At 43.1% G+C, this 12,386-nt stretch overlaps 1 protein-coding gene across 1 annotated transcript in view; it reads left to right on the top strand.

The window, feature by feature from the left end:
• The window catches only part of MBOAT1 (membrane bound O-acyltransferase domain containing 1), a 773,590-nt gene that overhangs the window by 468,223 nt on the left and 292,981 nt on the right, over nucleotides 1–12,386 (top strand). Inside the window, exon 7 of the mRNA XM_069613577.1 lies at nucleotides 8,536–8,719. Within this exon, the coding sequence (XP_069469678.1) occupies nucleotides 8,536–8,719 (184 nt within the window). The remainder of the gene's footprint in view (nucleotides 1–8,535; nucleotides 8,720–12,386) is intronic.

The following is a 12,386-nucleotide window of genomic DNA, read 5'->3' on the forward strand; positions in this document are numbered from 1 at the left end:
GTGTTGCTTTGCTGTGGGCACTCATATGGTCAGCCTTCCTTGGTCGGGCGGTGTTGGTGCCGTTGCGTTTAGTATGCATATGGTGCCGCTGACCAGTAGTCAATTGCGGTAGTTGTTGGCAATGTGAAGGGTCATCAGTCCGCATTCAGAGGGAACGTAGGCAGCATACACCGAACACATGCGCGGAATGAGGCAGCGTTCACACCCCAGCGCGGCCTCTGTAGTAGAGACACATCCCGAAGAGCTTGCATCAGCACAAATCGCTGCGCCAGAGCGCCGCCATTCGCCCCCTCTGCTTGGTCTTTCTGTACCCACACCTCTATTTCAAACCATGCAGCGCCGTTTTCTCATTCCGGGCAGGCAAAGTGGTCTAATTCATAGTTAAAATGGTTGCCTTCGCCGGAGCTTGATGACCCTGTGGCCATCTTGCTCGGGCTCTCGAGCGCCCCCATCAGTGATAGACTTTGACAGAAAATCTAACAACATTGTACTCCTGATTAATTATTCAAAAATGAGAATAGAGCACATTACAGCTTAATGATTTTTTCTAAATGTATTAATACATTTTTTTAATTTATTAAGCACACTAAACTCTGAGGCATCAACGCGCTGAAATGTACGGCCCATGGCCAGAGTCCTGAATGTGAAATATTCTTCCTTAACCGTAGTCGTGTGCGTTTGCAGCAGACCAAAAGTGACTGAACACATTTATTTATTGGAATAAACACAACACATTTTGTTGAAATGTTATTTGTCATTAGTTGGTAACCCACCTGTGATGCCAGTGAATTATCTTTAAAAAAAATACTTGCTCCAATTTGCTAGGTTGGTTTTGTTTTGGCTCTATTCAAATCAAAATAACAAAAACCTTGCATATGTTCTAGAAATGTGGGCAATTACCGGTGGGAGAACACCTTTCAAGTATGTGAAGATTAAGCTAATTAGGAGACACCATGGCAAAGGTAAATAAGAACCAGAATACAGTTTCACTGAAGTGTCGCATAGCACAATATGCAGAATTCTATGTCAAAACCCAGAGGCTCGGATTATGCTTTTCTCTCTACTACACTTTCTCGAGCAGCAAACTTCAACAATAAACAATATAGCAACAAAGCATAAAAGTACAATCCCCAACGTAGTTTGAGTCTTTGGTAGTTCATATTGTTATTGGTCCTTTAAAAACACGTGACTTTTTTAACCAGTAGTCCATAAGCAGTCCTATAAACACTGTTCACCATCTTAACTCATCCTCTTTGTTTGCTGCTCGGGCAGCAAGTTAAGCATACATTTGCTCATCAGTATTAATTTGAAATGTATTGTGCTTAATGTAATACTGTGGCTGTGCTAGCTTTGGGGGGAGGAGGGGTCAGCGCAAGCGCAGAATTTTGCTAGCGGAGCGTATCCGCAGATTGATTACTTGTATCTCACGGTCGCATCAGAGCAGAGGCTCCGAGGGATGCAAACCTTTAGGCTGACAAGCAGGGGGCATTGCGGTCACAGAAGTCAAACTGGAGCACGTTAGGAGCATTGCAGTTCTGGTGCGCCTCTGTGCAGACTTCTGTGACCATTAGTGTTGCGCACGTTTGAAGAGTGCTCTGTGAAAGTTTTACAAATTGAGTAAATCCTTTGATCGTCTCACGCGCTACACGTGCTCCATACACGATCAGTGAGGCGGCCAGCACGTGCAGGGCGTGTGTGAATAACGAAGCTGCAGGCTTCTGTCAGAATGCTCGGCAGAGCAAGACAGCGCCACCTACTGGACAGTAAGTGCGTATTATATACATAATACCTGATGGGCAGAGTCCCCTGTAAAAATTGTATGGCAGAACTTTAGCCATGAAATCTGTTTCACTGCGTATTTTCTCTCCAATATATATTGATGGGAACAGGCCCAGGAATCCTGTATTTTGGTTTCTGTGAGCAATCTCGCATTAAGAAACTATAAAAGATGTCCAGCTCCAGTGAGGAAGGAAGCACTCAAGTTAGCCAAAATAGTCCAGCCCAGTATGGGGCAGGTCATACAGAAGGCTCTGAGAGCCAGTTTGGGATGAGAGTCCCACCAATTGCCCCTCATGGAGGACTGGTTAAAGTTCTCTCAGGGCATGAAAGACCTCAGAGGAGTGAGTGGGCATGGGAGAGAGAAAGGGGGAAGGAGAAAAGCCCATAAGGCACGAGAAGCCAAGACCCCCCTCGGGCACGCCACAGAAAGGGAAAGGCAAGAGAAACGCTGTGTCATCCAGAGTGAAGGAGAGCAGGTGGCAGGACGTATCCTCAGCAGAGAGCTCAGATGAGTATGAGAAAGACAAATGGCAGTCATTCCTCTGAGGAGGAAGTGGAGGTGATATCGTCCTCCAGTGAAAAGGGGTGTTAAAGAGCTCCTAAGAAAAGGAAGGCCACAGACATAGAAGAGGAAGCCAGTGATGATTTTTACCCAGATGCCATTGTACACCCATGGTCTGCTGAGTGGAACCGCCGACAAAAATAGCAGCATATTTGAAAAAGCGTCTCAGGATGTCACTAGCGAAGGAGGCTAGAAACAAGTTCAAGGCGGAATGCCAGAGGCCTCATCTCACAGAAGGGATCACAGAAATACCAGAGATTGGTGACCGGATGGTAACATTTATGGGCAGATATGTAAAAGATATTAAAAAAAGGTCTAGACATGTCCTGGCGGTCATTGCCAGGACAAGATACTTGATGTGGTCGGACCACTTATAAAATAGTACAAATGGCTGAAGAGGCGCAAGAAAAGAACGAGGCCATCAACCCAGAAAACTCGACAGGATGGGACCAGAGAGCAATTTGCCTGTTGGGTAATGCCCAACAGTGCAATTACTGCAGAGAGGGGAAGATCAATCCTTGTAAAGATTGACACTAAGCTCAGTGAGTTGGCCATGTCGGAGGCAGCTGCTAAAGGGAAGTTATTTGGTGACTCCTTCATAAAGGAGTTAACAAAGTTCGCCAACTCCTATACCACCATAGACAACGTTCAGGCTTCCCTGAAAAGGGTTTTTGGTAAAACATTTTTGGACGGGCTGGCAGAGGCAAGGGTTGCTCTGCCAGCCGCTATATGTACAACAGGTCCTTCAATGATAGCAACCAGTGTAAACAGGACGATAGGAAACCCAACCCATTCTTCCCATTGAGCGGAAAATGAAGGGGCTGGAGACAGACAGATCGTCAACAACAACATAACACAGGTGATAGCAGAAGCTCATGCCCTAAGGTTGAGAGAGGTGCCTGTGGTAGACTGGATACTAGCGCGATTCGTAAATAACTGGTATCTCATATCCTCAGATGCTTGGGTTATAGATACAGTCTAAGGCTTTCATATAGACTTTCATACCATACCAGTGCAAGGGAAGTGGATAAACGAGTTGGTGCAGAGTGCAGCAGACAGGTCACTACTAGACACAGGTATGAGGCCCAGAGCAGAAAGCAGCCATTGTACGGGTGACAGATGCATCAGGATGTTTCATAAGCAATATGTTTTTAGTAAAATGGTGTCACAAACTGAGGCCAGTTATACATCTGACTTAGTTGAACAGCTTTGCGGTCTACAGGCGCTTCAAGATGGAGGATATTCAGCTCCTAAGAGACATCCTAACGCACAGGTACTGGCTAGTGAGGATAGATCTCAGGGATACCTACTTGACCGTACCCATTGCTGCAGATCAGCAGAAGTTTCTAAGATTCCGATGGAAGGAGCAAATATGAGAATTCACGTTTGCCCTTCGGGCTGGCGTCAGCCCTGTGGTGTTTCACAAAGTTGATGAAACCAGTGGTGACATATCTAAGAGAGGAGGGGATACAACTGATCATTTACTTAGACGACATATGCATACTGTGTCAAGACAAGGTTTTGATCAAGGAACAGGTGGACTCTACAATAGACCTCTTACTACGATTAGGTTTTTTGGTGAACTGGGAGAAATCTCTCCTGCAACTGGAACAGATCATGGAATTTTTGTGGTTCATGATAGATACGTTTCGGGGGACGCTGAGTCTTCCTCTGAGCAAAGTGAACGAAATCAAAAAAGAAATAAGGAATACTCTAACAAAAGAGGTGATATTGTTATGAGAGATAGCCAGACTGGAGGTGCACTCCACTACATAGCCCTCCAGAGATTAAAAATTCAGCATCTGAGAAGGTTGTCGTATCTTATTTCAAAAGAGTGCCCTATCGCAGAAGATGAGATAGGTCCAGGAGTGGTGGCTACAACATATGGATGCCTGGAATGGGAGAGCAATATTTGGCTCCTCCCGGACCTAATAATAGAGTGCGATGCAAGCAGATGGGGGCTGGGATGCCCGATGTGATCTGTTGACGGGTGGCAGATGGTCAGAGAAGGAGCTAGATCTACACATCAACTGCCTAGAGCTGCTTGCGAGCTCGTTCACAGTGAGATGCTGGACACAGTAGAGAGGACAATGTTATGGACTCCTCCAAATAGACAACCTGTCTGCAGTCAGATATATAAACAGACTAGGCGGCACGAGATCCAGAATGTTGGCAAAGCTGGCAACAGGTGTCGCTGATTCTGATAACTCCGGATTGGAGGGGACAAGCATGGATCCCAGATCTTCTGGAGATGTCGCACGACAATCCGATAGCTCTTCCAAAGTACGATCTGATCATGCAGGGCCCCTCAGGAGACAGCCACACTCTAGTGAGAACAGGCAGTCTCAGCCTCATTGTATGGCAATTTCAGGAGATCCTGTACTAGGCCAGGATTATCGAGTGAGGCTGAACATATTATCGAAGAGTCCTGGGCGCCAGGGACCAGGAAGCTTACAGATCATCATGGGCAAACTTGCATAGCTGGTGCATGGAGAGGAACGTACATCCCTCTAGAAAAGATGTAGTGCATGTAGCTAATTTCTTAGCGCAGATGGCGGCACAAGGCAAGGCATACAGGATCAATAATACGGCTCGCTCAGTGATATCGGCAGGTCATGCACAGGTAGAAGGGTAAGCATTCGGGGAACACCCGTTGTTATGAGATTGCTGAGGGGTGTTAGACTGCTCAGACCTCCTAAGGAGAGGTACGACCAGGTGTGGTATGTAGATGGTGTTTAGAGAATGTTCACATCATTCCTGACAACGGTGAGCTATCCAGGAAAGCGTTATCCAGGAAAGCGGCAATGCTACTATGTCTTTTATAATGCAAGAGGGTTTCTGATGTGAGAGCGTTCGAAGTTAACAAACAATCATTATCTCCCTCAGGGGTAAACTTTTGTATCACAAAGAGAACAGAAACAAATTTGAGAACAGTATGGTATAAATCATTTCCTGATCAGCCTAAATTATGCCTGGTACGATGTTTACTGGCATACAAAAACATGACGAAAGACCTGCGATCCACAGGGGTGTCTCAGCTGCTCATTGTGCCAAGGAGCACTTTCGGGGCAGTACCTCCCGCAACCCTGGTGAGATAGGTGAGATGGGTGATGAACCAAGCAGGTATTGATATACTGCTGTGGCGCCTAGTCTGTGAGAGGAGTGATGGCTTCTAAGGCATTTAATGTGGGAGCACGATTGGAAGATATTATGAAGGCAGCAGATTGGTCGAATGAATCGACATTCAAGATTTTCTTTTTCAAACCGATTGAAAAGGTTGCAACGTTGGTGGTAGGCAATCTTGGAACAAGCATAATTCGAGCCTCCGGGTCTTGACATAGAATTCAGATTTTCAATACCAACATTACAGAAAGTCAATTATATTAAAGACACAGAGGCAAAGGATTATCCCACCCTAACAATCGTGAACAATGATAAATGATGTGATGATAATGTTATGATGTCATACTGTTATGTAAATGATAATGTGTCATGATTACCCACCCGAATAGGCCGGATTACTGAGAAATGAATGAATCCGAAATGTCAGAAGGAGAAACAAACGAAAGTAATTTTACTGAAAATAACTCAGTTTTCTCTCCTCCTGACATTTTGGACTACCACCTTTCGCCCACCCCTTTAGTTACCTGTGGGCGGCACACCTCCTTGTGTGCCGCCGTTTCCTGCATCCCTTTGCGACACTGGTCCCTTCACTTTCATGGATGGGAACCAGCGCTGTAAGGTCCTCTTTTATTTTTTTTTTAAACTTTATTCCAACAAGTGCGGGGGACACCCCTGCACTTCCCACTACCCTTGTTCACTGCAATGCCACCGAATGGGGGACATGGTTGAAATGTTCAGCCATATGTAATTTCGTACGGCCGAAATGCGGTCAAATCTAAAAATTTTGTTTTTATGTATGGATTCCAATAGACCATATGTCTGAGATATGGTTTATGTTGCAGGTTCCATCACAGACTGCAAACTGACGGGGGCGTGAATATTGACTTAGATGTTTAATTCAGTTAGCGTTTACCAGTTGGGATGCAAGATTTTTAAGAAAATCAGCGAAAGAAAGTGGATGAGTTAAGATGGTAGACAGTATTTATAGAACTAGTTATGGATTATTGGTTCAAAAAGTCACGTGTTTTTAAAGGACCAATACCAATATGAACTACCAAAGAATCCAACTATGTTGGGGGTTATAGTTTTATGCTTTGTTTCTATATTGTTTATTGTTGAAGTTTGCTGCTCGAGAAAGTAAAGACGTGAGAAAAGCATAATCCTTCGCCTCTGTGTCTTTAATAGAATTATGACTTTCTGTAACGTTAGCATTGAAAATCTGAATTATGAATGCATTCTGGTTTCACCATCTCCGTCTTGTGGCCAATGCTGGATTTTACTTTTATGGACTTCATTGATTCACAGTGCGTCACCCTTTTTCAACTCTCATGCTGGACCCCCCCCCACCTTTCTGCACCCCTCTCCCACGCCTTTTGTTTTCTCCAGCTCTACCAGAGATGTCGTCCGGCCTATTACGGTAGTCGCCTGTCTGTTTCCATTTCCTTCCCACTCTCCCCCTCCCTTCCTTATCTATGTCTTAGTGCTTGCTCTATCTGAAATGTCGTCAGGCCGAGTAAGATAGTTAATTTCACATCCTTACTGTTCATGGCCTGTAAGAATGTCATTGTTTTTTCCCTTGTCCCCTCCCTTGCCTTGAAGCGCTTTGAAACAGATTGTGTATAGTCGCTGTATAAATAAACAATCATATCATATCATATCATTCCTGCCCTTACATTTTTGAGGGTGCTTACTACTAGCAACCAGAGGCCAGGGCAGCGGCTTTTGAATCAATGGAAACAAGACCAGTCCCTGAATGGAGTGAAAGACAAGAACTAGGAATTTAAAGGGAGCTCAGTGGTACATTAACATGTCTGGAGGAGGTTCTAGATGGTACAAGTAGCAAAGTTTAGAACTTTATAAGGTTCTACCCATATTCGGCAGAGATGTACTAATTTAATCCATTTTTACCGAATGTGGGGTAGCTGAACCTGACTGGCCCATACAGTGAACACTGGGTGAGCGAACACGTAGTCCGCCTTCTGTATCCAGTGTACGCTGCACAGAGACAGGCAGTGGAGCAGTGCCCCAAAATAGAGCAGGCAGGGTTGGAGTGGCCCCTCGGCCTTTCGGCCTGTGGCTGGGCCGAAATCATCCCTGGGGTGTGGGGGACTGTTTCTGGCCATGCCTGGACAAAAAAAACAATTTGAAAAAAATATATATATTTTTGAAAAAGAATACCTGCAATGGCATAATTCATCAAAGCAAGGTGACAAGTGTTACCTTGCTTTGATGATTTATTTGCATGCATGATGTGTGCATCATATATTAAGATGCATGCATCATTCACATGCTGCTGCAGCATGCAAAGTTGAGGGGCTGGGGCTGCCGCCCGGCCGGCGGCTGTCACCGTGCCGCCACTCCAGGGGGCACGGTGCTCCCTGGAGTTGCTGTGCTGTTGAATTAGTGATAAATATGTTATAGTGATATTAGTGATAAACAACCAATTTTAGAGTAGAATAAGCATCCATTTCGAAACTATTTATTTTGCCTTTCGCAAGTTGCAGTAATAGCATGTTTTTTTTCTGCCGTTGTTTCTGTTACGATCATCACAAGACATTCGATCTCGGTATCCTCGGTCACTTGACAAAATCCTTGTGACTAAAAGCTTCTGTACAGTGTAGAAATGTTTGACCATAGCACATAGAGTGGCCATTGACTTCATTGTGCCACAATTAATGCTTTGTTGTAATCTGTCTATCTTTCCCATCTCCCTGGCATGCTGTTCAGGATGTTTGTTTGCATGTATGAGGTAACGAGTGCTCAGAGTATGGGAAGTGTACCTCCTACAAAGAAGGCTGAAGCCCAAAGCGTGCAACAAGTAGTTTGTGCTTCTCGTTTTTTGAAGACTACCATAATGCGTGCATATGGTTTCTCACAATACTGCCTAACTTAAATAGTCCCCCATATACAAGTACTCCAAGTTAACCGTCCTGCCACATTAGTAGCCATGACAACCTATGCACAGTGTCCTATTTTTAGCATACAACTGAATATATTCTCTGTTTTAATTGTATGTATTTATTGTATTCTTAATGCACATCTACATTTGTTTTTGCGTGTGTGCTTTACAGAGGGAGACCCTCCCTGTTGGAATACTTGAGCTACCATCTGAATTTCCTGAGCATCTTGGCTGGGCCCTGCAGCAACTTCAGAGACTACATCGCTTTCATTGAGGGGCGGCACGTGCACATGAAACTTCTGGAAGTAAACTGGAAAGGGAAAGACTATGACAGGCTTCCTGAGCCCTCGCCAAATGTAAGTGGGGAACTGTTTTTAGCCAAAGGCTCTTTGGTTTTCTAGGTTTGTGTAGCGGGAAGGCTCAGCAGTGAAAGAAAAAGCTATCCTGTCAAACGATAATTACCTCGAAGGCATTGCTCCATTGCTCGAGGTCATTCCACACAGTCTAAAACAAATCACAAAATGGTACATGATTGAATCCAGGTGAAGTCAATTGCTTAAACTGAATTACACGCACTGCTCAAAAACCTGAAGCAAAGCTATAACAATGACCAGAAAAAAAGTTATTCATTCAAAGTCGGAACAAAGCATGTGCAAAACTAAGAGTTTTTACTTTTCTGTATGCAATGCATACATGTTTCCCTTATTCAGATATGGTTAACATTACTTTTTTTTCTTTCTTTTTTTTTTTTTTACAAAAGAGCCCAATAAAATAAATGACAAGTTTTTTCCTTTTTACAAAACAAAGCAACAATAATATTACAGTTAATGTTTACCTGTTCCTTGCAAACGAAATGGAAATGAGACCAGCTAAGAATTTAATGCAGGGTTGTGTTCTGGGATGTAGGTGTGTTGCTTAGAAAGCATGTGGGTGAAGGCGCAGGGGCACGCTTGAATAAGAAGCTTTATTACACCAGAAACTGCCCCCGAGCTGTAATTAACACATTACCGCAATGAGATGTTTAGCAGGTAGAAACGATTCTTTGAAGCAACTTAAATCATACATGAATCTAGGTAATGGTCAGCTGAATGATGCATGCATGTAACCCATTATCTTTCATACAATTGTTCTTGCAGGCAGATATTGGTGTACAACTATGAACAGTTCATATAAGAAGAGATGGGGGTGACACAACCTCCTTTCAAAGGCTCAATCACAACAAATCAGTATTATGTGACAAGTGATTGACATAACATATGCTGGATAAACATGACCAAAGCACTGCTTTCCTTCTCAAATACCATCAAAGACCAGACGGGCATCTTGGCGCTATAAACAGATCACCAATGTTTATTGTTACCCAACTTAATGATACTGACATTACATTACAGAATTCTATACTGTTAGGCTTATCTGATAGAGGTGTCACTAAAGGTGCGCTTATGAGCCAAACGTAAGCATAATTCTTAATGTTTAAAATACTGAAGGGTCTAGAATATAGCTTCTAAACTAGCCAGATTGTGGATTAAAGAGCCAGGTGTCCATTTTTGGAATTATGATTTCTCCTGCTATTTCTGCATCCACATTCATCATACAACCTACTCCCTCCACAGTCATCTGCCTCACTTATCAGTCCTCGGTCTTCACACCTCTTCCTCCTGCCTCACTTCTCCTCCCCAACCTTCCAATCCAATCATTAGGTATTATACAAATAAGTACATTGTCGATCCATTTTATTACCCATGACTCAGCATCTTCCCTCCTCAAACTTCTCTATCCAGTATTCCTCCTTCTCATGCCTTCTCCTCATTCCTTTTTGCTCGTCATTCTTCCTCTCACTACTCCTCCTCACTCCACTCTCACGCTCCCATTGAGCCACTTATTTTTTTTAATTTTTTTATTGTAACATTAGTTTAGAAAAAGAGAAACAAACTTTAAGTTACATTTTTTCCATCCTACGGAATATATTATCAATATTAGACGACCAGATTGACATCAATTCAATAAGTTACCAACTTGAATTATGTGTCAGTTACTACTGAATCCATAAAATTAATAACTGCAGTGGTCAGTCGAGCGTTAGTGCCTGAGATTAGGTAGCACCACCACTCCTCCATGTTTCCATTTTGAGGAGCAAATTTTTGCAGGTGTAATGAACGCTGTGATGAAATAACTTTGCATTCAGTCACTAGATGTTTTACAGATTCCACAGAGATCTTGCAGTAACGGCATATATTGTTAGATGTGTTAGGGTCGCGCTTCATCATCAAAATCTCTTTGGTTTTGTATAAATTTAAACGTAGTATCATAAACTGATCACAATGGTAGCAAGATGGAAATGTTATCAGGTATTTTGGAGTTACATCGATTTCATGAGTAGCTGTACCAAACTGTATGGCAGTTGCCAAGTTTGTGCGTTTTTCGTTGTTGAGTATCCAGCTCCAACGGCGAATTCTTTTTTTTTGCAATTTGCGGGGTTTGCAGTACTAAATCCACTGGCACATCTGCCTCGTTTAATATTTTTAATATTTTTGTCTCCCATTGAGCCAGTAGATCTGATGGTGGTTGATTATGTTTCGCACTCAAGATCTCATAAGGTCTCGTAGTAGGGACTAAATGCATTTTGTGCCAAGCTGTAATCGCTTTCCGTAGTACTGTGCCATAAAATGAGTCGATGCATAGTTCATATCGAATAGCTGTTATAGACACATTCTGTGGGAGTTTAAGCACCTTTCGCCAGAATTGACCTTCGAGTTGACACCAGATATTTGCGGTAATGTTCCAACCTGCTTCACTGCCGAAAGTTAACGCAGGTACCACTTTTTGGAGATAAAAAGAGAGCACCGGTGTCAGCGTGAATTTGCCATATGCGGCATGCAATTTTGCCCCTTGTAGGGCAAACATTCCCATCCGAGTAATCAAGTCTTGCATCCAGCTCCATACTCTTATCGAGGTATTGAACATCACTCCTAGATAGCGTATGCTAGTTGTTTGTTCTAAAGGTTCATTCTGTACTATCCAAGTGAAATTCTTATCTTGTCGATGCAATTTAGATCCAAATATTATTATCTTTGATTTTTTTACATTTATTTTTAGATCATTTTTCTCGAGGTACCCTTGTAGGGCTGTGAATAGTCTTTGTAGCCCAATTTGAGTTGAATCCAAGAGCACAATGTCGTCAGCATAGATAACCCAGCTAAGGTGATGCCCATTTATTTTTGGTGGAAAAGTCCTTGGTTGTTTTAGGGCTGTTGGTAGATCAGCAATAAAGAGTTTAAACCAAAGTGCCGCGAGTGGGCGACCCTGTTTTACCCCTTTCTTTGTTTGAATTTCGTCTGTTAAGTCACCTTGCGCGTTTAGACGCACACGAATTGAAGTATTTGTATATAGTGCCATTAGAGAGTGCAGCAACTCTTCTGGACAAGCCCAGGAATGCAGTTTATCCCACAAGGACTGCCGGTTGATGCTGTCAAAGGCCTGTTTCAGGTTAGTGAAGGCGAGAAACAATTTTTTCAGCCTTTCAAAGCTTCCAATTTTACCATGTTGAGTAAGATCAAATTTAACTCCATTCCAACTCCCTTTGTGAAACCTGTTTGTCGCGTGTCCACCATTGATGCACTTTCTGCCCATTTTGCAAATTTTTCTTACAGAAATGTTGCAAATACCTTACCCATCGTATCGAGAAGGGCAATCGGTCGGTTGTTTATTGGATCATCCCGACTGCCCTTTTTAAAAACAGGAACAACTACTGCTTTTTGCCAAGAATCTGGCAGTACCCGTGTCACAGCAATTCTTTCAAATAGTGCTTTGATGAAAGTTCCCTATAACGGTTTGTTCAGTTTGAGCATGACATTAGATATACCGTCGGGACCCGCAACTCTCGAATATTTTAATTTTTGGATCACCCTTTCCATATCATCTTGGGATTCAACAACATTCCATCTTGATTTATTTGATTTATGAGTCGTCATACTGGTGCATCCATCTGCATCAAAAACGGTGGAGAAATGCTCGATCTGGACA

This window comes from Ambystoma mexicanum, chromosome 5p (genome assembly GCF_040938575.1).
Source record: "Ambystoma mexicanum isolate Mex_15411 chromosome 5p, UKY_AmexF1_1, whole genome shotgun sequence".
Lineage (NCBI taxonomy): Eukaryota > Metazoa > Chordata > Amphibia > Caudata > Ambystomatidae > Ambystoma > Ambystoma mexicanum.